The 27,969-nt window shown below is 50.1% G+C and overlaps 1 protein-coding gene across 5 annotated transcripts in view; it reads right to left on the bottom strand.

Annotated features, from left to right (window-relative positions):
• Window positions 1-27,969, bottom strand: part of Slc37a1 (solute carrier family 37 member 1) — a 73,449-nt gene that overhangs the window by 18,389 nt on the left and 27,091 nt on the right. For all 5 annotated transcript variants that reach the window (XM_087597103.1, XM_087597106.1, XM_087597105.1 and 2 more), the window contains 8 exon segments: window positions 25,267-25,348; window positions 16,705-16,849; window positions 15,973-16,051; window positions 13,299-13,434; window positions 10,996-11,072; window positions 9,872-10,038; window positions 6,521-6,558; window positions 3,862-3,942 (listed from right to left, as the gene is read on the bottom strand). In XM_087597103.1, the coding sequence (XP_087453229.1) occupies window positions 3,862-3,942; window positions 6,521-6,558; window positions 9,872-10,038; window positions 10,996-11,072; window positions 13,299-13,434; window positions 15,973-16,051; window positions 16,705-16,849; window positions 25,267-25,348 (805 nt within the window).

Raw genomic sequence — 27,969 nt, 5'->3', positions numbered from 1 at the left:
TGATCTAAGAAGGCTTTTTCTGAATGAACCATGAATCCCAGGGGCTTAAAAAGGAGTGCTCCTAAGTGCTTCGGGCGTGCTGTATGATCTAACAGTCATTGATATATTTTGTTTTACTGTAACCCATGTAGGGTGAATTCAAACCACAGTAGTTTTTTTTTCTTTTTTGAGATGATAGGGTTGGAGAGAAGGCTCAGCGGTTAAGAGCCCTTGCTGCTTTAGCAAAGGACCCAGGTTCAATTTTCAGCACTCACAACGGGCCCCTCACAAATGCCTGTGATTTCAGCTCTAGGAATCCAACGCCCCCTCCTGGCCTCTGTGGGAACTGCACACACAGTTCACATACAGATTAAATAAAAAAGATGAAAGTTAGGGGAAAGGTTTGACGTGCAGACACTCAGATTGTGTGCGAGCTCGAGATGCCACATCACCTAGGCTGGGCTCAGTGGCCAGACATTCTCACACTGGACCCCATAGTTAAGAAGGAAGGGGAAAAGTTCAGGTGTGAAGGAGGGACCCCCACCCCCAACCCTGTTCTACTCCTCACAATCACAGGGTTACAAAGGTCTGCCGTTCACTTTGCGAACCTGCAATGCTCTCATGGGTGTCCAGCTTGGGAGGCACACCACCATTTCTCCAACATACTTAACATTGGCTCCTCTGAGAGCTGCGACCCCATTCCTGGGTTGACTGAGCTATAGGAATCTCTGAATAGCTCTAGGCTTCCGGAGAGCCCCTAGGGACCAAACTGAGATCTACAGAACTTTACGAGTCCTTTTAAACAGAAAGGGGCCTGACCAGGGGGTAAGATGCAGCAAGCCTCAAGGCAACACAAGTGCAGAGAGTCCACCTTGCCAAGGGAGGAGCAGTCTGCGACCTGGAGACTATAAGAACAGGTCAACCTCGGGGGTTGGGGATTTAGCTCAGTGGTAGAGCGCTTGCCTAGCAAACGCAAGGCCCTGGGTTCGGTCCCCAGCTGGGGGGGGCGGGGGGGGGGGGGAGAAGAACAGGTCAACCGGAGAAAACAGCTGCAGGGACCATGTGGGAGTATGAAGTGCTCTAAGGTACCACCTGCTGGGATGGCTTTATACTGCAGGCTAAGACTGCTCTGGCAGCAGACAGGAGTCTACCCAGGCCTCTGGGGAAGGTTTATTCTCTTTGTAGGCTGGAAAGTTAGGTAGTGGTAGGCCTTTCAAAGCAAGCAAAAGGAGATGCTATTTCCTTTTGGATTAACAAGGAACCACTGAGCAGCAAGAGACAAATCCTGGGGGGGGGGGAGGGCAGAGGGAGGGGCTCCTGCTTTAGACTATCTTTTACTCAGTCACTTTATACCCCCCTCACTGCCCCACTCTTGGTCACCCCCTTCCATCATACTTCCCTCACCTTCCCTCCCCTTCTCCTCTGAGCAGGTGGTGGTCCCCCTGGGTATCCAGCCACCCAGGCTCATGAAGTCTCTATGAGGCTTGATGCATCCTCTGCCACTGAGGCCAGACAAGGCAACCCAGCTAGAAGAACATAGTCAGGCAACAGCTTTTGGGATAGCCCCTGCTCCAGTTGTTCAGGACCCACATGAAGACCAAGCTGCACATCTGCTACATATGTGCGGGGGGAAGCCTATCTCCACCCGTGTAATAACCAGGTTCCATGTATGCTCCAGCCCAGAGGCTGCAGGATGAACAGAAGATTCTTCAGTCAGAACCCTGTTCTTGGCTTAGGCTGCTCCTGCTACTGGCAAAAGAACTCCTGCTATTGTTCAAGAACACACGCACATACGCGTGAAAACACGCACATACGCGCGTGCACATGCACACGCATACACGCACACACGCAGGTGCAAAGGCTCTTAACTGAGAAGCCTCATTGTATTCACTCGGATGTGCCTGTAGCCACACTGTGGCCATGGAGATGGGAATGATGACCAGCTCAAGGCAACCATCACAAGCCCTCGGAGACCAAAGAGGTTTCCCCTGCAGCCACATAGGGCCTCTGCCTTAAGCCTTGCATATGGCATGAGCAGCAGAAAGGAGTGCCTGGGGTCACTCTGGAACACTCTGGGAAAGAGGACAATCAGGAGTGCCTACCAAGCGCAGGGGACACCCTCCCTCCCACAAATCCTAGTCCATAGCAAGGGCAGAGGCAGGGGCTTAGTTAAGACACCCTGTGAGCAGGTCCTGTCCCTGACCGGTCAGTCCCCACTGTCGTTGGCTTAAATGAAGCTACTGGGCTGCTGTGTACCTGGCTTCTCAGTGGCAGCGAACAAACTCACAGAGGGAAAAGAACAGGAAGAGGGAAATAATATGTTAAAGCCAGAGTGAGCCTTTTCAGGTTAATCAGTATGAGGAACAAAATGTCATCCTTCACAGTGACCACAGAGAGGCGTCACAAGAGGCATGAACATTAATCAAGCTGTGGTCTTTAAAAGCATAACTCAAGTGAGCTGAGATTCTTGTAGGCTCGACCAACCTTTTGACATTCAAATGCTACACTGCCATCTACAAAGTCCACGTTCAAAAAAAAAACATGCATCAGGCTGTATTCATAACTATCTTGGGGTGCCGTGCATGCAGCCTCTGGGGTGCAGAGTGGACAGGTCTGTAACCATCTTCTTCCTTGGCACCTCTGACTGGCCACGGCTCAGACACTGCTGAGACGCACATGAGCCTTGGAATGGCTCATTTGCCTGTGCCTTGCTCGCTAGATGGGAATCATAGACCTCAGCAAGGGCAGGCTTCCCACAGTGTGGCTACAGACATATCTAAGTGACTACGCACAATCCCCACTCTCCTTCAAGTATAAAGACCAGGATGTATGGCATATCGTGTGTCTTTCTTCGCACACTCCAGACACTACGAGTAAGTTTCTCTGGGCAATAAAGAAATGATATCATGCTTAGTGCACAAATCCTTCAGGCAACCCCACTTCAAGATGAAAGAAAACGGCTGTAACTTGGATGACTAAGGCCAAGTCTACGGTGCTCCAGGGGGTTCAGCTCATGAACTCAGTGAATTATCTAAGAAACTGAAGCCAGAAGAGTTTCATAAGAGAGGAACAGGGAGAAAAGCCAGGCATGGAGAAGACGTCTGGGCTCGTTCTGCGGGTTACAAATCAGGAACCTAACACATTTGTGCCTCAGTTTCTTCATCTAGACAGTGGAAGGAAGCTGAGAGATGACCTTTCATGACATCTGTCACCTTGACTTGAGCCTGTGATATGAATTCTTGATATCACTTTGTACCCCCAGCTCACTGTGTGCTCCTCTTGTCCTGTGTACCCGTACCTGCAATACCCACCTGCCATACAGCTGTGTTGCAGTGACACCTGCTGAGGCCAGCTGGAACAGCACCTGGGGTGCCAGGTGGCTGAGGTCTGCTCACTTCCCATCTGCACTTGCCCCCCAACCCCTAACAACCCTGAGCAGTGCTTCTACACCTGCAATACCCACCTGCCATACAGCTGTGTTGCAGTGACACCTGCTGAGGCCAGCTGGAACAGCACCTGGGGTGCCAGGTGGCTGAGGTCTGCTCACTTCCCATCTGCACTTGTCCCCCAGTCCCTAATAACCCTGAGCAGTACTTCCTGTTAGTGAACAATTATAGGATGGATTATAATTAATTATTGGATAATTTTCAGAGTTGATTTTAGACATATGAGTCTAGTTGACTGTCCAGAGAAAGTCAACAAGGCTGACTCAAATACCCTCTAGGAATATAAGGAGATTTAATGGTTTAAAAACCCTGGAGGCCTGAGACATGCATGATTGAGGCCCAGGGACAGGGACAGGGACAGGGACAGGGACATGCTTAGAGACTGGTTCTGAATCTCTGAAGACATCCCAGCAGGTGGAAGCTGTGTGTTACTCACCAGAGGCCCGTTCTTTTCACTGTGTGTGGTTTGCTTCTGTACTCTGAATCTGTTTATGCCGTTCTCGGAGGCTCTGGGATGCTGGAAGAAAAGGATGTGATTAGAGTTTGGTAAGAATGCTTGTACTGGGGTTGGAGAGATGGCTCAGAGGTTAGGGTCACTGACTGCTCTTCCAGAGGTCCTGAGTTCAAATCCCAGTGACTTAACTAGTAGCTCACAACTCTCTTAACTCCAATTTCAGGGGATCTGACGTACGTACACACACACACACAAACATACACACAGTGCATATATATCCACAGAGGCAAAGGCTTACACACTAAAAACCAGTAATTATTGGTTTTGTGTATGTGAGTACGCTGTGCTGTCTTCAGACGCACCAGAAGAGGGCGCCAGATCCCATTACAGATGGTCGTCAGCCACCATGTGGTTGCTGGGATTTGAACTTAGGACCTCTGGAAGAGGTCTTATCCAAGTCAGTGGTCTTAACCACTGAGCCACCTCTCCACCTCACCCAATACATTTTTATTTGAAATGAACACTTCTTTTATCGCAGAAAAAATTCTCAGGGGGAAAAAAAAACCTGTGGGGAACAACCAGAAATACGCTGCTGTTTCATGCATGACTCTCCGAGACACACTTATACTGAGCTACTTCATTTAAAGCCAACCGTTCAGTGGTCTGTGAGTCAGAGCCTTGTATCCGACACGGACCTCAATCCTGGAACGTTCCTCACCTTTAGAGACGGCACTGTCACTGTGTGCCCTGCCCCCATCACCTCCCCACACACTGATCTGCTTGTCCTTCTGGACTTTTCCTCTTCCCGATGCTTTGCAGAGGGGCTGGGCTATAGCTTAGTAGCCAGGCATTCATTCGTACAAATGAAACTGTATTTAGGCTGTGGCTTTCTGTGACTCGCTTCTTTAGTTCAGCAAAATGGCTTCAACAGGGCTTGCTTTCGTCTGCATCCTCATCAAAATACTTCGCTACAGAACGGATCGCATAGAATGCGCGTCTGTTAACCGACTCGCAGCTGTCTGTTCTGTCCCACGGTTGCAATGCTTTAACCCTGTGGCTAACCTTTGTGCCCAGGTTCTTGCGCGATCGTGATTCTCTGGGTGCGTGTCTGGGAGTGGGGCTGCGGGGTCAGATGTAACTGTACCTCCCATGCGGCTGCATCCCTTTCCATGCGCCCCGGTGAGGTGAGAGTTCTGATCCCTCCACGTTCACACCAACACCCAGGGTGGCCGCCCTGTGGGGTTTGACCAAGTCCCCTGATGCCCTGCTCACGCCGAATGGTGAGATGTGTACTTTCCTGCCCACGCCCGTGTGTGTTCTTTTTAGAACAAGTATCTGTCCTGGTCCTCTGACCCCGTGTGTCCTTGGGTGTCTCAGTAATCAGTTAGTATTCTAGATGTGGGTCTCTGCCCAGGCACAGTTTGTAAATATCCGACCCCCCCACCTCTCTTCTGTGGGACTGCCTCCTTTCAGAGGGTCCCATTTGAAACACTAAGTCTTGAATTTATGGTGAAGCCTCATTGACAGTTTTTTTTCCCCTCCTTCAATTCTACTACGCTAAGGCTGGGCAGCCCCATGGCTTCATGTGTTGAGGCGGAACCCCACTGTGGAACATTAAGGGGTGTGGAAATAGCAACTGTTCTGTTTACCATAGAGCCCTTGGGGCAGCTAAGCTCTGGGAGAGCCCGGTGACTCGTTCCGAGATTTGAAGAGGAGAAAATAAAGATGTGCTTTACTGGACCAAGATCATGTCTAGCAAGAGAATCAATCAGGCAGACCCAGCCCTACCTCACACACATGCCAGCAGGAGAAACGGGAGCTTGTGCCTGGCCTGGGTCCCCTGTATGTCTGGAGCTGGCAATGAGGAAGAAGCCACTTCCCCAGGCTACCAGTTGCCCAGAGGGACAGGTACTCGCGTGTGCAAGTGAGCAGCTAGGTTCTATTGTGTCTAGAGCCCACCCCTACCCCCTCCACACCGCTGCCCGCTACCCCGTGTGACTGAGATCACAATAGAAACATCACCAGCTCTGTGAACTTCGACTCTGAAATCTACCCTTCCACGTGGAGATGGCTCTGGGAACACTTTCAAATACCGGCCACATCTAGTTCTCCAGAATATAGTAGTCTTCTTGGCTTATCTTTGTTTTTTGGTTAATAAAGTGTCAAAATGTTCCCCTAACTCACTCTCTCTCTCTCTCCCTCCCTCCCTCTCTCTCTCTCTCTCTCTCTCTCTCACACACACACACACACACACACACACACACACACACACACACACACACAAAATGAAGCCCATGAGCTGTTAAGCCTCAACAGGAAGCGGCTCTGGCGCCCCCTGCTGCACAATTCGGGCACTGTCCCTAGAGCAAGGATCTGGTTGATATCCTAACGCTTGACAGGGCAGAGGGTAAACAGGTGGAGGAGATCTTATGGGAGCCACTGAGGTGGCCAGCCAAGCCAGGGGGTGACATGTTTCAGGCAACCTCTGCAGGGAGAGCTGAGGACTTAGGAGCTGGTCAGCAGGAAGGGCTCAGTGGGTGGCGATGGCTGAGACAGACTCTCGTCATGCGTGAGTCTGTGGCCAGCTTTTCCGCGCTGGCAGTGTGGGCTGGGAAGGTAACAGAAACACAGGAGCTCTTACCGTGGGGAGGGTGGAGGAGCACTTGATGTCTTTTGGGTCTGAAAGAGCAAACAGGAGATGGGTAACTGAGCATTACCGCTCACAGCAAATGGATCTCAACCTAGCGCCCTCCCTCAGCAGCCCTTAGGGTGCTGCTGGCACCGGACCTGTTCTTTACCCGGGGTTTCCTGCTAAGTAAGTTTTAGGGCCTCTTCCCGCAAAGTCGGGAACAGATGAGGAAGGTATGAGAGTGGCTGGGTGTGCATCATTACCGTAGCTTTTATTGGTTCTGTGTCCTTGAATGCGTATAATAAGGTCCATTTGACAGGAACAAGACGCCATCTGGTGCTCTTACTAACCACACAGACGCCTAAGGAAGAAAGACAGCCCAGGCCAAGGGGCTGGCGAGGAGCTGGCTCCCCTCCCATTCTTCCACGACTGCAGATGGGCGTGTGGCAGCCCGAGGGTACGAATACATTAGGAGCTTAATAGTGTAGTCAATCAGCTTGAGCCAAGGACGTGGTAGACCCTCAGAGCCGTTAGACAGACACAAAAAGACAAGAAGGGCACCGGAACCCTGTCAGAGCAGCGTTTGTCGTGGACGATGACTTTCTTAAGAAATAAGAGCGGGCGGAAATCAGACACCTTCCTGAAGGAAATGGAAGGCTGGTGACGCCGCAAGGAAGCAACGTCACGAAAAGATCCTCCCTTGTCTGTTCTGGCACCTCAAACTTATCTGGTGGCCTTCTGGGCCTTGGGTGGTCACTCAGCTCCCCTGATAAACAGCAGCTTGTCCCTGAACCCTGTGAACTTGAGAGTATGTGGGAGAACGGCCCTGGGGCCTGGCACGGTGTCAGGGAGGCAGGAAGCATTCCATATGGGACAGTCCCTGCCTGCCACCCAGGAAGATGTCCCAGATATGACAGATGAAGAAAGAGAAGGAAAGAGGGTCTTAACCCCAAGGTGTGGGGGGGGGGGAGCAGATGGATGACCTCAGGCATGGGAGGGGACAGTACAGAGGTTTAGGGGAGCTGTCCTCAAGGTCCAGACTGAAGGAGCACACGGCTGAGCACCGGGCCCTGGAGACAGCCTTGCGGAGTTCAGGGAAGAAGAAGGGAATCACACCGGGCACCATGACCAGGTCTGTGGCCTGGGCCACATATTGGGGACAAGCCACAGACTTCAGTGAAGTGGCCAAGAGAGGCAGAAGCAGGAACAGGGGCGGGAGGTGGCTGATGTCGCAAAGCAGCCGGTGTGAACGGGGTTCGGAGGGCATCCCCCCCACATCGGGAGAGCAAAGTGTGGAAGGAGGAGGTAGAAGACACGGAAGTGATCGGAACAGTGAGCTTTAAATAGATGGTTTTTCCCCACGCGTGGCAGTGAGTGCTGAAGGCTTACATGTCTAATAAGGAAACCCGGGAACTAGGAAGGACGTGTGAGTACAGTACGGAGGCCGATTCTGAGACCAGGCCTGGGTCCTGGTTTTGTCTCTCTGTCCTGGCACTAGGATGCTCCACCATCAACCAGCAACCACGTTCCTGAACAGAGCCAGGAAGGACCGGGTAGGAGGAGGCACAGGGCAGCTTGGAGGAATGGTCCTGACTATGTTGGCTCTTGGAAGACTTCCCAGAGAAACGGGCAAACATCAGGTCTGCGGCTTCTAGACCTAGTCAGCTGGCTGGAAGGTTCCGTGGACCTAAGGAGTAGAAACTGTCTGCTCTGGGGTAGATGAGGAAGAATAGCATAAAGGGCGGGGTTGGGCCACACAGGAAGGAGGCGCCAGGTCAGGTACCGGAAAGGTGAGAACAGCGATTCTCTGTTCTGGATAATCCTGCTCTGAGTGGGGCTAACACCCTGTCCGGGAAGACCAGGGTGAATGACATCACCTACCCTCTCTGACCAGTGCCACGTCCTCTGTTCTTCCCCTCACTCTCCTTACCCAGAACTAGCTCCCCCATCAGTTAAAGTCCAGAACACCATCCCTGGGGACTCTAGAAATGGGACAGGGTGGACCTGGGGCCTGGAGCCTTAGTGAGGAGGCACTGTCGATCTCCAGGTGTGTGGTAAGTAGCAGATCAATACCTGGGGGAGGGGAGGGGACAAGGCCCAGGAAGACAGCTGGCACAATGGCCTTTCTGAGAACTCCAGTGACATACCAGTTAGTTAACCGGTTGCCCGAGTACAGAAGCCACAGGGTCCTGCCTGTCCCACAGTGTACTTGCCTGCCAGCCGGCACATCAGCCAACATACCATTTCCTGAGCCTCTGGAGGACACCGTGAAATGAGGTTTAGCGGTGGCCCACATTGCTCATAGGCTGCCTGTCTAAGCTCTAGGTCTGAGTGTTCATTTTTATTTTCACTACCCAGAGAGCTGGCCGGGAGAGCCACATCCCCCTAGTTTGGCAAGATGGAAGCCAATGAAAAACTAACAGGTCAGCTTAAGCAGCGGGCAAAAATCAGAATCGAGGGATGGAGCTTGCTAAAATACCTTCTTTTCTTGGGCAAGGCAGCGGCAGCTCTGGACAGTGTGGAAGCTGAGGGTTTGAGGCAAGGTTAGTGTGTACAGAGGAAAGGAAGATGAGGACAGTCTGGGGCTACTCTGATATACCAGAGCCGTGTGCTTTCATCTCGCTTCAAGCAAAAAAACAAAACAAAACAAAACAAAACAACAACAACAACAAAAAAAACAACCAAAAACAAAATAAACCTAAGAACTAAATGGCCAGCATCGCTTCTGAGACCAGGATGAAGGCTTAAGGGCCTGCCTGGTTCCTCAACCTCAACGTGGCTGCTCAAACCTTTCCCTTGCAGGCCCTTCGCTTTAAAAACCGCTTTCAAGATTTGTTAAGTCAGAAGTCTGGAATTGACCGGAATAGAACATGAACTTCACTTGTCTGTGGACGATTTGCCTCATAAGACATATGGCTTTAAGCCACACCACGGTTTTATGACATGGCCCGGGACGGGGCTCACTGCTGAGTACACAAACTGACAAAGTCCACGTTGGCGTGTGGAGGTGGTGGGTGTGAGCAGGTGCAGGCACGTAGGGTTGGGCCTGTGCCCTCGGGTGGATGTATGAGGGAGATCTGAGAGTCTTTGACGATACTGGTGCAAGGTGCTAAGTAAGAAGGGGGCCAGGACGAACGGGGACAGGATGATAAGGGGGAAAGAATTTCGACAGGAAACTGGGAAGGAGCAGAAAACAGAGCAACACCAAGACAGAATGGGCTGCTGGGGAACTGTGTACAGGGTCTGGCTAGGAGGTTGCCGGGGTGAATAGGGCACGCACCCACAGCACTGGAATCCACATTAACCAACTTGCCGTGAAGACTAAAGCCAAGGTGGCCATGTCTAGGGGTCATGTATACTTACGTTCGATGAGAAAGAGAAAGCACACTATCCCCATGGCTCCAACGATGGCCCCGGGCACGATAAATGACAGGCCCCAGCACGTAGACACCCAGTAACCGGCAATCAAGGACCCCAGAATGTTGCCCACGGAGGTGTGGGAGTTCCAAATCCCCATGATCAGGCCACGCCTACAACACAGCATGATGGGACACTGAGAGGTCTGTGATCTGCTTGCAGGGCAAGAACTAGCGAGGTAGCACGACGGGGGGGGGGGGGTGATGGTGGGGACGCAGGGAGGGTGCACAAAGGAACCAGCGTGACCCAGAGGAACCAGAGTGACCCAGAGGAGCGAGACCGCGGATGTTCTGCGGAGAACTGCGTCTCGGGCTGCATCAGTACGCGTTTCACCGCTACTCAAGAGATCCTCAAGTCGAGGCACGAGGGCTTTTCCTACGATTCTTAGAAGGCAGAGGATTTCAATTTGGGCCTCCACAAACACGGTAGTCTTCTGACTATCTCGGTGACAGAAGCTCGCACTGGTGCCCGTGCCAAATGACTAAAACAAGCTTTCTAAATTGGGCTTCTGAGTCCATCTCCCATTTTAGCCTCAGAGATGGCGGGTGGCGTCTCTATGGTTACTTAACCCCAGCTAAGCTAGGCAGGGACTGAAATACTGTAGCTGGATCACCAGAGCTGGCTCAGGCCTGCTAATTATGGCCCGGGTGACCTCTGCCAGAATGTCTCGAACTCCTCGGCCAGATGCAGGCTCCAATTCAAGAAGCCTGGGGTGGGTCCCCAGATTCTCTATGTCCCACAAGTATGAGGGAAGCTGAGGCCACACGGCTCTCAGGTATGGAGTCCGGGGTCACACACACTACCTGCCTAAGTGGCCAAGGGGGAGGGCTGGGTTCTGTAGAGACAGAGGCTGTCGCCCCATGACAACTATAGAGCGTCCATCTTGGAGATCTCAGTACATTGCTTCCAAGAAGAGCCTCATTAAAGTTTCTGAAATAGGCTGAAAGAAAACTTGAATATAATTTGGTCTAGTTTCCATCTGAATCTGTCGCGCGCGATGGGGGGAGGGTAGGGGAGATGGCGGGGGGGGGGGGGGACAAATGTGGGAAATGGGGCACTATTTCCCTCACCTTCCTTTTCCAAACCAGTTGCTGAGGCAGGTGACGACACTGGGCCAGCCTGTGGTCTGCACCAGTCCATTAATGATCTGTAGGGAGAAAAGGAAGCTCACGGAGGGGAGAGGCTACTCCCACCCCATCCTCCCTGGGAGGGGCGGCTCCCACTCTGTCTCACCACCGGTGGCGAGATGGAAGGTTTATATTTACAGATCGCTTAAGCTATGAAATGTAAAATATATATGTAGTTCACAAACATAAAATATATAGAAACATGGATATGTATATATATACATATATATGTGTATATATATACATATACATATATATATACATATACATATACATATACATATATATATATATATATATATATATATATATATATATATATATATATAAAACCAGGCATACATAGTGGTGCAGGGCTATCATCTGAGCTGCTGGGGAGGCTGAGGCAGAAGGACTGTTGAGGAGAAGAGTTTGACATCTATCTGCCTGGGTAATACAAGAAGATCCGGGACTGGAGAGTTGGCTCAGTGGTTAAGAGCACTGACTGTGGGGTTGGGGATTTAGCTCAGTGGTAGAGCGCTTGCCTAGCAAGTGCAAGGCTCTGGGTTCGGTCCCCAGCTCCAAAAAAAATAAAGAAAAAAGGAAAAAAAAAAAAAGAGCACTGACTGCTCTCCCAGAGGTCCTGAGTTCAAATCCCAGCAACCACAAGATGGCTCACAACCATGTCATGGGATCTGATGCCCTCTCCAGGTTTGTCTGAAGACAGCTGCAGCATAATCATATAACTAAAATAAATACATCTTTGAAAAAAAATAAAAGAAGATTCCCTTCTCAAAAAATAACACGTATGTGCATGCATGCAAATACACACACACATATACATGTGAAAAAGCCAACTCAAACCTTACATGGTGGTTCACACCTATAACCCCAGTACTCAGGAGGAATGCTGTGAGTTTGAGGCAAGCCTGGGCTACATATGAGTCTTTGCCTAGAAAAGAAAAATAAAAAATAAAGCCAACCCAGCCAGGACCCACAGCTAGGAACGTTCTCCTGACAGGTCGAACTCAAACATTCCAGACTCCTTAGAATCTAAACATTCTGTGAAGACAAGAACTTTTCTCTTTATAAACTGCTACAAACTCAGCCTGGTAATGGCACGTGTTCCCCTGGACTAACCATGAAGAATATTCCTCTCAGAAGCCAAAGCAGCCTTGACCCAGCCCTGGCATGCATTCCTGCCCTCTCCAAGAGGTGTTGGGCCTGCATTTAACAGAGGGGACAGTGCCAGGAGGCTCACTTTGGTGTCATTAGAACTGAGGCCATAGCAAAGGGCCCAGCCCAGCTCCCTGCTGTCTCACTGGGGAAACGGGCCCTCCGGGAAGCATGCGCAGGGCAGCATGCCCATCTACTGCCATTCCAGGATTGGCAGCTTGGCCATTACCAGAGGAGCATGTTGGGACTCAGGGAATTGGCTCTCTTTCCCTTCTGACTTTGTACGACATTATGGTCTAATGTAATGTTGGGCTTATAATGGCTACACCCATATCGGATGGCCAATGGTCTCCAAACAGCGTAACAACAGGAGACGCGTCATTCATTCACACTGCGCTTTATGCTATAGACAGTCTAGAGGTGGCTGAATTGCTACAGGAAGGTGCTTGCTGGATGAGCATGAGCCCTATGCCACGAAGCAAGGGACCTGAGTGGCCGAGGACATTGGCAACCGGGGATAACCGACTGCCCGCTTGCAAGAAAGCGGCTGAGCACAGTCATGAAAACCAAAATCAAACAAGAGTCGCTTTGGTTTCCTATCACGCCTCCCCACCCTTGGCTCTATGGAGTAGTTGGCCAGCCCTATTTCTCTTACGAGTCAATATTTGCCCACAGGATTGCCGGAGAGGGCAGAAGCTAAGAGGTGCCGCAAAGGCTGGGCCCTCAAGGAGGGCAAGACTGGGGCTTCTGGTCCCACCTCTCCTTTCTCTCTGGCTCTGTAGTGAAGGCCTCATACCCCTACTCTACTGGCAATGGCTCCAAGCCAACCCTTCCTTCTCCTCTGGCCGGCCCCATGGCCGCTTTGGTGTGATCATTAGTGCTTCACTCATTGACCTGCTACACTGACAGCTCCTAGAACCGGAAGTAAGCATCCACATGCCAGAGTACAAGGGAGGAGGGTCTTTCCACGGCTGTGGGAGCCTTGGTCTTGGAGGGACGCTCTTCTGTCCCTCACTAGTATCTACCATCCGTTCTCTTTAGCAGAGGTCGGCTTTGGGACCTGAACTTGCCGTCCTGGGTCAGAACCTTACCTGGGTCACCACGTAGAAGCCCAGGCTATGAATGTTGTAGAAATAGCCCAAGCCGAACAGGGCTGTGAAGGCGCCGCTGGCCAGCATCCCAAAAGTCAGGTAATACCTAATCGGCAGGCGTTCCCCTATTATGCCACTGAGGCAACAAGGAAAGAGACAGGCATGAGGAAACAGCACAGCACCTTGCTAACAGCTCCGGCCACGTCTCCCGGATGTCCCACACCATCTATTCTCTGTGCTTCCAGACTGCCTAACCCCACCATTGGAGACTGGACTGAAATGCTTCCCTTGGAGCTCACATGCTACCATGGGACCCCTTAGCCTCATTTTTCATTAAAAACAAAACAAACCCTCATTTGTTTCTCATTAATAAAAAAAAAAAAAACACTAACTGTCCAACAATAAAGTTCACACCGCAATTCACACCCACCCTACCTATTAAAGCAGGACTTGCCCTACTTGTTAAGCCTCCTTTTATACCGTCAACACAGAGCCAATGTACAGAGCTGTTTTAAAATGTCACCGTGAAGCTGCAAATGGTAACTTGGAATGGGGATGACTGTGAACTCAAGCAAGCCGCCCATCCATTGAGCGGTGACCAAGAAACCTGTCCGGTGGGTCAGCAAAGATAACACTCCCCTGCACGGCCAACCACTTCCTGCCACAACCACGACGGGTGGGGCAGAGCGTGAGCCCTAAGACAGCAGTGAGGCTCGGGGAGCTACAGCCGTGTGGTAGGGCGACTGTCAAACTGTGGCGTTTGTGGAGGAGCGTGACAGGGCCCCCGGCTTCATAACGGGGCAGGTGTGAAACCGGTTGCTATCCATCACGAGCCACACCTCGGTCTACTGCTTTACACATCACCACGGAGACACAGAGACTCACGATGAGAGCCCTCTGTGCTCTTTGCAAACTCAGTGGGGTCTGCAGAGACACAGACGGCTCACTGGTTAAGAGCACTTGTGTCCTTCTGGCGGATGTGAGATTTGGTTCCCAGTAGCCACATCTGAAGGCTCACAGCTGCCTGTAACTCCAGCTCCAGGGGCTTGGATGTCCTCTTCTGACCTTCATGGGTTCCCGAGCACACATGTGCATGCATATGCACGTGCACGAGTGCACACACACTCAGAAGTAAATAAATCTTTAGAAGATCCACAAGCTACATTTGCTTCCACTCCAGGAATCCAACCATCAGAGAACATGGACAGACACCTGCCTGCCCAAGAGTAGCTCCCTGGAGTAAGTGACACTGTTCCCGTGTCACCTCTAGAACCTGCTTGCTTGCTTTTCCCTTCTGCGCTCACCAAACAGGAAGGATCTACCTAGAGCCACTCAAATGACCCGTGAACACTATTACTCGAGCGTTATCCAACCGCAACACCCTGGGCTGATATACTCAGCAGAGCAGAACCTGATCACAGAGACTAGAGAGCAGTCAAGGTGTTTCCACTCAACCATGCTCACTTTAGAGATCAGGAGACCTGTCAGGGGCTGCAAACCTGCCTAGGCTCAGGATAAGGCACCGAGTCATATGGGTTCCCAAGAGCGGCTGCCATTGGCTACCGCTGGGAGGTGTCCCCTACTATGGCCACCTGGCGCCAGCGCCCTCATCTCCTCGGTGAGATTGAGGGACAATTCTGATGGAATGGACACCACCCCGAATCATATCTGATTCACACAGGACTCACACCCACGCCATACCTGATGATCCTGTCAGGCAAGACCAGGGTCCACCCACCTCCCCCGTGTGCATTCGGGCTACAGAGTCACGTGATGCTACCATTCAAGACCTCAGTGGTAACCTCAGCGCTCTGAGGGCTGTCCTGCCTTCTTGTCACAGCACCGGGCCCATCAGCAATGAGGCAGGTGCTCTCACCTCCCTCTTTGAGACTTTTCTATGGACTTCATGTCCATCAGAATCCCACGACGATACACTCGATGGTAAGCTACAGGAGAAGCTGGCTTTATTTACTAAGCGAGGTTTCTTGGGTCGGATATCTGGCTGGCAAGAAGGTGGAGACCAGGCCCCACACCTTACTTCTCTTTGGCCTCATACACTGTAGACTTGTGCATCCAGCGTACCTCACGCACCAGCCCTTGACCATCCTCTCCTACCCTACTCTCATCCACACTAGCTCTGAGCTCCGTGTGGCATTTACATCTGAGGAGGAGGGCTATCTCTACACTGGCAGGAACCACTTGTCAATCTGTCACCGCCATAGGGCCTCTGAGCTGGGAAGGGCCCTGGATCTTGAATCCACATGATGGGAAGCTCTGAGAGAAACAGTTATATAAACATTTATAAGGATACCCCGAAACTCCCAGGCTCCGAAGATCAGTGTCTAAAACAAAGTCTCTTGGGATAAAGGTTGTAGTTTCTATAAGGTTTCTCCTTATTTTTTTTTCCCCCAGTATTGGGGCTTGAATCCGGGGTCTTTTATATACTGTGTATGCTAGGCAATCACCCTATCCCTGAGTGATCTCGCTAACCCTCCCCTGATGTTATTTTAAAATATGGTGGGGCTGATAGCATCAGCGAGGTTTTAAATCAGCCACGAGTTTGCCTCCTGACCCTGAGAACATCTAGTACCTCCTAGATCCATTCACCTCCTTTACCTCTCTGGACTGACAGGGCCCACAAGACTGGGAAGGGTTCGAGCACGGGGGCTCCTACCTCAGGTACATCCCAATGGCATAGGCACACAGGAAGGCGTAATCCAGGGCTCCAAGCAGTTGCTGGTAGTTGTTCTTATCTACGTGGGTTTGAGAACCGACAGAAAGGCTCGGAGTTAGCTGGCACGTTGTAGAGATGGGTTATAAAACAGAAAACTTTATTCTGTAAATCTCTTTGAAAGGGAGATGCGCTCTTTTTTTTTTTTTTTTTTTTTTAATTTCCGGAACTGGGGACCGAACCCAGGGCCTTGCGCTTGCTAGGCAAGCGCTCTACCACTGAGCTAAATCCCCAACCCCAATGCTCTAACTCTTAAAAATACACACACATACACACACACACACACACACACACACACACACACACGCACGCACGCACGCACGCACGCACGCACGCACGCACCATCACAGCCTAGCTTCCTGTGAAGGAAAGTAAAGCCACCTCTCTCTCAAGCTGTCCTTGAATGTGTCCCTCAGGTTGGAGGCAAACCACACGACTGACTGTGGTGGGTTTGACTTTCTGCGGGACAGCACACACTGCAAGCTATCTTGGAGAGACTTCCCCAGTACAGACATAACTTCACGCAGTGGGCGGGTGCTTGCTATGGGGCAGTCATCCCTGAAACACATTCACAGCCGAGGATGGCGTCACTGTCCTGAGACTAGCCAGGTTGTAGAAACTCCAGTGGATGGCTGCCAAGAGACCTGGGCGGCAGAGGGTTTGACCCAAACTCACCAAAGGGGGCCCAGCCACAGTCGGTCTCGGTCTCGGTCTCGTTGTTCAGGAGCCAGTGGGTGGGGCTACGCCTGGTACTGCTGCTCGGGCCACCGAATCTTGGTTCAGGCTCATCTGCGGCAGCACACTGCTTATGTAGCTCACCCTAGGACAGACAGACAGAGATGGGGGTGTGGGGGGAGTGTTCAAATGGGATGTCTCAGCCAGGACAGCAACAGCTCTTTGAGCACAGGGAGGCTTCTGGTAGGTGTCTGAGTTCCGCAGGAGCTGTCCCGTTGTCGACAGGAGGCTCCGGCAGCATTTTGTAAGAACACCAGTTCATGGCCCACACAGCAGCCAGGGCCTGGCACCAGCGGCCTCTGAAGGGCTTAACATGGAGGTAGCAATCAGGAGGCAAGAGAGCATCAAGCTGAGGACCAACTGCCAGTCATCCTTGACGGCCTGCCCCTCGGGGGAAGAACAGGGTTAACTGCTGGATTTAGACAGCTGGATGCTACGGAGGAATGGAAGAATGAGGATCTCAAAAGGAAAATAGACAAAGAAACGTGGGCTGCGCAGTTTCATTTCCACCAGTTCAAGCACAGGCAAGACACCCCTGGTGGCAGGATAAATCTTATTGTTGCTTAGAAGGGGATGGTAGGGACTGGCACAGGGGGCTGAAAAAGCCTTAACCTAGATCCTGGGTACCCAGGTGTATAGGCAAAGACCTGTCAAACAGACACTTAAGATTAATATATGTATTATATTATACATTATATATGTATATATAATTATATATATTTTTATATATATACATATATAAATTATACATACAAATTATATATATTTATAAATCTATCTATCTATCTATCATCTATCTATCTACACACACACACACACACCAGCAAGGCAGATGGCCACCAGCCTACCAGGACCAGCAAGCTGTATTAGGGCAGAGAGAGGCGTCTGACTGGTGGGGGGGGGGGGCAGGGAGGGAATGACACAGCCGAGGGGCGTGAGGACTGACAAGTCACAAGTGTCCTCCCTCCATCTCCCCATCTGCAGGAGGCTGCCACCCACTTACAGAACAGAGATTCTGACAGTCAATACCAGGTTTTCTACACAGCGTGGGGATGGGGCCACCTAAAGAAGGAGGCCATACTTCCAGTGGGAGTGGCCAGGGCTATCTCCTGGGGAAACTGAGGGATAGGGAATTCACTGTCACACCCGTGTCCCCTACCACTAGATTTAGTAAAGGTCCAGGGTCACAGGAAGCTCAGATGAAGTAACCTTATCAGGTGTGGGTGAAAGGTGACAAGGAGGAACTTCTGGTCAGGGAGATGCTCCTTTGAGGACAAGAAATCCTTCCAGTGTTCAGGAACTGGATCCTGAGAGTCACGGGGCCTGGGGGTTGGTACAGAATCCTAGCCCTGCTATATAGCATGGGGCAAGGAGCCACCTGGCCCCTAAGCAGGCGGTAGGCTTGTCTACCTCTGTCGGGACAGAATAGCTATGGGACCTTGTTGTCCGAAAGGCTGCCTTCATCATCCTGGCTGGATACCAGATTTCTGGACACAAGTCGCTGAGCCCCAGCACGGCACGTGAATGTAGCTTCTCTACAGCGGTGGCTTTGTGCACATCCCTGCGCTGTTCTGACTTAAATGTCACACCAAAAGCTCACCACCTTATAAACTGAAGTGACTGTCTCCCCACATGGTAGCATCCATGTGCCACAGAGGCTCTCTGGCTTCTGTCTCATGCCGAACAGAACACGGTCACTTGGCCCTTCCCCACTCAGGCCGCTACCCCCATCAGGGCTACGAAATTGTGGTGTGTGTGTGTGCGTGAGCGTGTGTGTCTGTGTGTGTGTGTGTATGTGTGTGTGTGTATGTGTGTGTGTGTCCCATTTCTATCTCCGAGGCCTTAAGATGTGTGTGTGTGTGTGTGTGTGTGTGTGTGTCCCATTTCTATCTCCGAGGCCTTAGTTTTCTGGCTACCTCAATAGGTGAGAGTTTCTGCCTTCCGTACACTGTCCTTTCTCAAGGCCACCACACCCAAGGACATTTCTCTCTTGCTGCTCACTGAGGACAGCCACAAGCCAGGAGGGACTCATCTGCCGGACTAAGTAAGTTTCTAATGTTAGCCTTACACGGAAGCGAGGGATATGGATTCTACGGAATAGAGTCATCGACATTATCTCCAGTGGCTTAACCTGTCTGGGGCACATCACCCATGGAAATCAGACCAGGTTAGAGATGATCCAGGATCTTCCATAAGTCTCTGGAAAGGTTTTCAGGTCCTGCCCATGGTGAGCAGCATCAAGAACCCTGGTTTGTTACGGTCACGGGCTCTTGGTTAAGACAGGCCTGGGCTGAGACCTATGGCTGCTTGTAACCGACTGACCTCAGTCACACTCCCTGGACATCAGCTCTGAAGCCAGCATGACAAAGAATGACGTTATAGGGTGTCTGAAGGATGGAGTTCATTCAGAGGGCACCACCCAGGTCCTTACCCTCCAACAGGGTCAGCTGTTGGCTCCGCTGTGCTTAGGCGAGGCTCCTACAATTAACCTCTACCCTTGACGGATACAGTGTATCCACACCCCTCCCAAGCCACTCACCGTCATCTTTGCCTCTCTTGTAGCCCTGCTGGGAGGCTGCCTCCAAAGGTCGAAGAACTCGGGGGATATTTAAGAAAGCACATTAAGGGGTTGGGGATTTAGCTCAGTGGTAGAGCGCTTGCCTAGGAAGCACAAGGCCCTGGGTTCGGTCCCCAGCTCCGAAAAAAAGAACCAAAAAAAAAAAAAAAAAAAAAAAAAAAGCACATTAATTCTCAATTACATCGCTCTGGTTTAATATTTCAATGATGTCTGCTACGAAAGCCTGGTGTTTATGGGAGAACAAACGTCTCACGTTTAGACGTTCTAAAGAGCCAGACTTGGGGCCGATTAGACAATTTCCACCACAAACCTCCCGAGCACAAGGACCCCTCCCTTCCAGGAAGAAAAAAAGGCTGGCTTACTTCCTGAGACAGCTACAAGCCAAACTGTGGCTTCCAACCGACGCACACCCCTCCCCCCCTTGGGAAAGTCTTGAAGGGTACACTGAGTCCGATCTGAAAGTTGTTTCGATCCACCAAATGTGCACAGTACCCTGCTTAGTTACCATTGTGCAAATTCTGCCCCAATGGTTTGAATTCTGCCCCAGTTGTTTGCAAGGTATATAACTCTCTGTTAAAGTCTGCTCAGGGTCGTCTCCCCTTGAAGTGGGAGGACTCTGAGACGGCAGAACTAAACTCTTCTTGCTTTTCCATCGATCACTGCCTCAGTGAGTCTCATTCAAGAGGTCCTGGAAGACGTTCAACTCGGACCTCACAATACAAGGCTCCCACGGACTGATTACCAAAGAAACATTTCAGGGAAGGGCGTGTCCCATAGCTTACGTCAAAGCAGTATCCCTCGCAAAAATTTACAGGGTTATCTTTCAACAAGCTACGCCGAAAATCAATCAGCCTGCTACAACAGTTGGTTAATAAAACGATCAGGGAGATTAACCTCGTCGGTTAAAAGTGTTTGCCTTGCAAGCTCCAGGACCTCGGTTAGAGCTCTGGAACCCATGCTGGGGTGAGGGTGGGGGGCATATGGGTATGGCACTGGGTGCTTTGGATCCTATCCCTGGGAAAATGGAGACAGGCAGGTCTCTAAGCATAGCTGGCTAGCCAGGTTAGCCTACTTGGTGAGGTCTGGGCCGGTGACTCAAATAAAACAAAACAAACAAGGTGGAATCTGACTGAAGAATGACTCCTCAAGTTGATCTCTTGGCTTCCACACACGTGTATATACATGCACACCTGCATACACACACACAAGTGCGCATGCACACACGTGTGTATGCACATCCTCTTTCTCATTCACACCCACATGCACATACACAAAAGATCTGATCAGTCAAAAGGGTGTCAGGGCTAGTAAAATGGCTCAGCAGGCATGGGTGCTTGCTGCCAAGCCTGAGGACCTGAGTTCAATTCCCAGGACAGGTACAAGGAACGACCCAACTCCCACAGGACATCTTTTGACTTCCTAATGCACCCTCCCCACATATACATACATACATACATACATACATACATACATACATACATACATACATACATATATACATACAGAAATGTAAGTTTAAAAGTTTAAAAAAATAGTGGAGCCCATCTTCAGTGACCTAAATTTTTACTCAAAATGCCATAATTTTCTCAAACTTTCACCTATTGAATCTGTTCATGCACTTTGTTTTCCCCCTGGATGCTGCAATAAAGACATTTATACTAGCTGGGTGTGGTGGGACATGTGGTGGAACTCAGAAGTCCGAGACAGGATCACGGCAGAGTTCCCAAGGCTAGCCTGGGTTTCAGAGGAAAACTCTGTCAAAACAACAACAGAAGATGTTTCTGTGTTAATTTGGGGTGCTTGTTTTGAGAGCTGTGACCAAATGCCTGAGAAAAATAACTAATAAAAGGCTGTATTTTGGCTCTTGGCTTACTAGGTCAGCAGGCTGTCCTTGGCTTCACGTTTCTGAGCTGAGGGAAGGCGAGGTATCGTGGTGGGCGGGGCCTAGGCAGGATATGCCCTTCTAAGACCCACCCCCAAGTGATCCATTTCCTCTGGCTAGAGGGATCTTCCAGTGTGTCCCTAGTGTCTATTCAAATCTGAATGGCATGGTGTTCTCATCTACTGACAGGTCAGGGCCTGCGTATTCTTCTGGAATTCTCTTATTTCCTGGGCGTCACTCAGCCTCAAGTTGACAAGGTTACCCATCTCAAGGCAGCAGTCCCGGAGTTAAAAACAGAGCTGTACTCTCCTCTATTCTAAGCCTTTTGCCTGTTCTTGTGCAGCAGCCCAATACTTTGATTATAGTACTCAAAATGCATTATTTTTTTTATATTTTTATTTTGTTTTATTAAAAGTTATCAAGGGGCTGGGGATTTAGCTCAGTGGTAGAGCGCTTACCTAGGAAGCGCAAGACCCTGGATTCGGTCCCCAGCTCCGAAAAAAAGAACCAAAAAAAAAAAAAAAAAGTTATCAAAAAAAAAAAAAAAAACAAAAACAAAAAAAAAAGAGTTAGAAAAAAGGGTTGGGGATTTAGCTCAGTGGTAGAGCGCTTGCCTAGGAAGCGCAAAGCCCTGGGTTCCGTCCCCAGCTCCGGAAAAAAAAAAAGAACCAAAAAAAAAAAAAAAAAGTTATCTTTGAACACTTTCCCTGGCGATATTCTCATATATTCATATTCTTTCTCTCTCTCTCTCACTCTCTCTCTCTCTCACTCTCTCTCTCTCTCTCTCTCTCTCTCACACTCACTCTCTGTCTCTCTCTTTCTCTCCTTTTGGTTGTTATTGAAAAAGGCTCTCTCTATGTAGCCCTGGTTGTCCTGGAACTCCCTATGTAGGTAGACCAGGCTGGCCTCGAACTCTCAGAGATCGTCCTGCCTCTGCCTCCAGAGCGCTGGGACCATGCCCATCTTTGGGGAATTAATTCCTAAGGAGCATCTTTTCATATAAACTTTAGGATTCTTTTACTTGATTAAAAAAAGTAGCTGGGTGTAATGGCACAGGCATGCCTTTGATCCCAGCACTCGGGAGGCAGAGGCAGGCAGATCTCTGTGGGTCTGAAGTCAGCGTTCTCTTCTTGGGGAGTCCCCCAGCCAGCTTGGGGCATGTAGAGAGACCTCGTCTAAAGTGGAAATCTCTGCTGAGGTTTTCCCATGGCCACGGGAGGCACTGGAACTTTTCATAAAACAGCTTTCCTTGACAGCTCTGGCCTTTTTAAATTTTGTTTTCTGTTTGCCCTGGCACTTTAAAAAAAAAAATTTCCAATTCTGTGTGCAAAGAGGTCTGTCAACAATTATCCTCAAGCCAGCCCCCACCTCTTTCTCCCTCCCTCCCTTCTTCCTTCCTTCCCTCCCTCCTCTTCCCTTCCTCCTTCCCTCCCTCCCTCTCTCCCCTCCCCACTGTCCTCCCTCCCTCCCTCCCCTCCTCTCCTCAGGGACCATGCGATACCATTTCTAAGAAACCATCTATTTAAAGATTCTGCTCTGGCCCAGCCTGGAGGAGAGTTCCCCAAAGTTCCCCTCCATTGGGGCATAGACCCCATCTGTCTACGAGCCAGGGAAGACATCTGCCTCAAATAAAGATGGCTGGCTGCAGGCGGAGGATTATGGGAAGGGACAACATTGTCCTCCCAGCTCTAGGTTTTTCAGAGTGCTTTTAAAGGTACTATTTTTTTTTTATCAGAGAAAAATAAAAGCAATCAGTGATAGTTGAGGCGAGTGTCACCCTGATTGACCTGGCATCACTTGACAAATGAGTCACGGTCACTGGGCAAATCACGGCCCATTCTCAGTCGGGGTCCAGTAAGCAAATGTATTCCAGTTTTGTTTATAACCTTCTGGGAAATACAGACTGCAGATGGTGACTCATGGGGTCCCTGATAGAATCATCCCCGTTCCTTGACTCATTTGTGTCATTTAGAGCGGGAGCTGCAGGCTCTGTGAAATCTAAATTATAGGCAGAGACAGCTTTGTCTGCCTCAGGAGGTAAAGCAGCCTTCATGACTTAACATAAGGGCATTGCACATAGAGGTGCACTGGAGAGTCTAGGTGTTAGATGCTGACCGTAGGCAAGCAGTTAGCTGCCCTGGAGACTCCTGGGCAGCCCTGTTAAGAGAAGAGCCCAGGGGCTAGAGTGATGGTTCAGTTGTTCTGAGCACTGACTATTTTTCATAGGACACTGGCTCAGTTCCCAGCATCCTTTTGGGCAGCTCACAATTGTTCATAATTCTAGGTTCAGGCTGAAGCCAGTTATGCATTCAATGCGTATACATAAACATAGGCAAAACACTAGATAAATCTTTAAAAAATAGTAAGAGGGCTGGAGAGGTGGCTCAGCAGTTAAGAGCACTGACTGTTCTTCCAGAGGTCCTGAGTTCAATTCCCAGCAACCACATGGTGGCTGTAATGGGATCCAATGCCCTCTTCTGGTGTGTCTGAAGACAGCTACCTACATACACATACATACTCATATACATAAAATAAATAAGTAATTCTTTAAAAAAAAATAGAAACGAGACCCTGGAGCCAGAGGACCAATGTAGAAGACACCAAGCTCTCTTATTCCTGATGATACCCCTGGGCCACTGTGAGGACTGTATTAGAGAGCAAACACAAGCATTTGGGACCATTGGGTATGGGACTCTGGTTCAAACTAAGGCGTCTCCTCAAGAAACCTAGAGGTCCTAATGGTCACTTCTGCATACGTAAGGCAATGGAATTTGACCTTGACCTGTGTTCATCAGAGTCCAAGGGCAAAGTCCTGCCCTAGAGACCCTCCAGTGTCGAGGCCCACCTCACTCACCATACCTGTCCCACAGGCAATGACTCCGTGGTGACACTCTACTCTCTACCTGGTACTGGACGTGGTCCCTCACCCACCATGTAGACCTAACCTTTCCAGGTCAATCCTAGAAGCCCCAGTGAGGCCCCCTGACTCTGATTGATCCCACATCTTCAGTGCTCACCCCCTGTAAGGGTGGCCTGATGTTTGTTTTCTGTGCTATCCCTCTGTCAGGAGCTAAGCGTGAATTCTCTAGGCAGAAAGAGTCACAGAGACAGCATTCCAATTTCCAGGGCTGATGTCAGAGCCCTTGTCACATGTCACACGTCGGAGCTTTTAAAGCCACCCACTACTTTCCTACCCCCAGTCCTCTTTGAAAGACCTTCTTTCTTGAAGCTCTCCTAGTGCTTCCACAGCAACTCCTGGCTACCATTTACTAGCATCTTCTTAGGGAATGAATATACTGGAGAAAGCACACAGGACCCCAGAGGCAGCAATACACATTGTCTCCCGTACCAGAAACCTTTCTGGGGCAACTAGCCCATCTCAACTGGGAAGTCCATAACTCCAGAGTCCAGGACCAGGTCCCTGCCAACTGCTGGAAGGCAAGCAGGGAACAGAGCCGTAAATAGGCTGATCTTGGCACTGGGGAGCGTCTTTGGTTCTTCTACAGTAGTCAAAAGCCATTCATTTCTGCAGTCAGCTGCTCACACACAAATAAGGTGGGGTGAAAACAATACCCGATTCCTTCCCTGTTCATATGGAAACAGATGACTTGATGGCTAGAAGGACACCTGTTCCCTAACTGTCACCTGCTCTCCCAGGATCCCCAGTGTCTGTACTACAGAGACTGCTCAAGAGCCAAAAGAGGGGTCAAATGACACCAAGGGTAGGAGCCACCTGGGGAAGCATTTAAGACTGGATCTACTAGGAAAGAAAATCCAGACAACATAATTATTTAACTAAGTTTGGGAATTCTGGAACCGTAGTCCAACCCAGTCGTGCCTCTGAGGGGGATAAAGCCTGAAACATTGTAAAGATTAGAGTTCCTTAAAAAGGAAAGCAAGATCAAAATGTAACAAAAAGGCCCCACAACTAAGATGCTAGAGTAACTTGTCTCTAACAATCCCCGCCCACTTCCTCCTGCTCCCCTTCCTCCGGCAGATGCCAGCCGAGCCCGGTGGAGCCCGGTGTGTGAAGATCTCTTACCTTCACTATGCTGATAGGCTTTCGGGATAAGTGGAAGCTTGCGTAGAGCAGGAACGTCAGCATAAAAATGAAAGCCCGGTACCTAGAACACATGTAATACGGGCATGAGAGGTGCCATGCTGTGTTAGTCCCACACCCATCCCATTCACAATCTCACAAGGACAGGTAGCCTTGAGCCCTGACCTCCCACTCCAGTGAAGGTGCTAACAGCCAATGATCTTAACAGCTGTTTTCTCTCAACTCTAACCCTTCTCCATAGAAGGAACCTCAAAAGCCAGTGAGAGGGGGCTGTTCTCTGAAACCCTGACTTAGGGCCCCTTGCACACTTTTAAATACAGCTTCTCTAATCAGACATTTATGGTTACATTTTTTGCTTTTGTTTTTTCTCTCAGAAGCCCTGTAGGAGCTGGGAGGAAAAGCCAAAATCTTTTGCTCCCCACCCCTCCCACCCCCAATATGTGAGACCCATGTCCCCACAACAAACAGCTCTCTAGTGGATTCCGCCTGGAGGGGTTCTGCAATTCAAGCCACGTCTGACACCAATCTACATAGTAATAGTGTCAGACCCCAGGGTTGAGGGTCCCATCCCACACACAGCCCCTACTAATAAACTGACAACTTTTAAAGTGGGGTTCCTACAGGCCCGGGTGCTTGTTCAGTTAGTTTACGTGAGTGGCTCTCCACACCCAGAGAAACCCTTTCTCGAGGTCACCATTTGCTATAAAGCCCACAGAGCAAGAATGAAGACGTGCTGCAGGGACACTTGTCTTCCCCTGACTGGGAGACTTTTGAAACCATGAACAAGAAGTGACCATCTCTGCAGGATGCTTATGACCAGAGAAGAGACGGTCTAAAGCCTGGGCCAGTCAGAGTGGGGAGAGTTGGCTCCGTGAGTTAAAGGGCCTGACAACCTCAGCCTGAGCCCCGGAACCCACAGAGTTGAAGGCGGGAGACTCCATCAGAGTCACACTCTGACTTCCACTCTCACCAGTGCAGGTGTGTATTCACACTCACACACGCATAAACAAAAGGAGTAAAAAAAGATGTTTTTAAAAAAACAACTGGATCCCCCCCCCAAAAAAAAATCCCACATTTCCAGACTTTATTAAAGATTCCGTTTGAAATGAAGAAGGCGGGCTGGAGAGATGGCTCAGTGGTTAAGAGCGCTGACTGCTCTTTTAGAAGTCCTGAGTTCGAATCCCAGCAACCACATGGTGGCTCACAACCATTTATAATGGGATCTGATGTGCTCTTCTGGTGTGTCTGAAGACAGCTATAGTGTACTTACATATAATAAATAAGTCTTAAAAAAAGAAAAGAAAAAAAAAAGAAATGAAGAAGGCAGGGTAGTAGTCCTGTAGAAGGAAAAAAAGGGCCAAATTCACATTAAGAAACTTGTTTCTGGGGGCTGGGGATTTAGCTCAGTGGTAGAGCGCTTACCTAGGAAGCGCAAGGCCCTGGGTTCGGTCCCCAGCTCCGAAAAAAAAGAACCAAAAAAAAAAAAAAAAAAAAAAAAAGAAACTTGTTTCTGGGGCTGGAGAGATGTTTCAGCTGTTAAAAGGTAAGGCTCACAAACGAAAATATAAGAAACTTGCGTCTGGGGGTTGGGGATTTGGCTCAGTGGCAGAGCACTTGCCTAGGAAGTGCAAGGCCCTGGGTTCGGTCCCCAGCTCCGAAAAAAAAAGAACCAAAAAAAAAAAAAAAAAAAAAAAAAAAGAAGAAACTTGCGTCTGAATAAGGAACTGTCTGAGCTCTCTTCTCTCTGGGGAAACCTGAGTTCTTCCAGGACCTGCCGTCCAAAACCCACCAGGTGACAAGAAGAAAAGCAAGCACTTAGGAGACAGAGCTGGGACTGCCCCACCAAGGACATGCTGTCTCTTGCCGTCTCTGCCTCTGTCTGTCTGTCTGTCTGTCTCTGAATGCCTCCCTACAGCAGAACAGAAGGTACTTTCCATCCTTTGGCTGAAGCTGCCCTGTGGCCCATCCCCTGATGGCCTGAGGCTAGGTGTGAGACTCCACCCACTGACCCCCCCTAACCCCATTCTAAGCCCCAGCTCACAGCCTGACTCTAGCTCCTCTCCTGGTCCTCAAACTGGGCATGGATGTCCCTCTAGAGCCTCTCAGTTTGACACGGGAGCCTGGGATATCTTCCAGTGGCCCCTGCCCAAGGCTGATGGCTAAGGCTTTACCTAGCAGGGAGATGACTCATGGCTTTAGGCTCTGTCTACTCCACACTGCTGGAATTGAAACTCCCTATAGTGAGTGATAAGGACTGAGGAGAGCCCATCCCAGACAAACTACATTCCTCAGTCTCAGTAGGTTTCCCGCAAGGAGATTTGAGGATGAGGAGATAGTAGCTTTCAGCCCCAATTTCTACCAGGCCCTTCTGCAGGTGGCCCTGGGAAGGTGGCTCTGGGAAGGTGGCTTGGGAAGGTGGCTTGGGAAGGTGGTGTGGAGCACACAGGCAAAAGGGCTCCTCAGGACAAACCCTCATTCATGCTGGTGAAGCCATGAATGGACCCTTCAGGAAGAGAGAGCCTCACTGAGTCAGGGCTTCTCCTATGAGCTGGAGTCAAAGGTCAATGAAGAGCAGGCAGGATTTCCCTGAGGCAGAAAAAGGAAGCCTTATCTTCATGGGGCTGGTGCCGAGGCCCCGCCTACTTCCTCCATTTCCGAAGTCATTCTTCCTTTTTCCTCAGCTTC

This window comes from Rattus norvegicus, chromosome 20 (assembly GCF_021556685.1).
Source record: "Rattus norvegicus strain SHRSP/BbbUtx chromosome 20, alternate assembly SHRSP_T2T, whole genome shotgun sequence".
Taxonomy (NCBI): domain Eukaryota; kingdom Metazoa; phylum Chordata; class Mammalia; order Rodentia; family Muridae; genus Rattus; species Rattus norvegicus.
The sequence above is the reverse complement of the archived record's forward strand: the minus strand, read 5'-3'. Positions and strand labels throughout refer to the sequence as shown.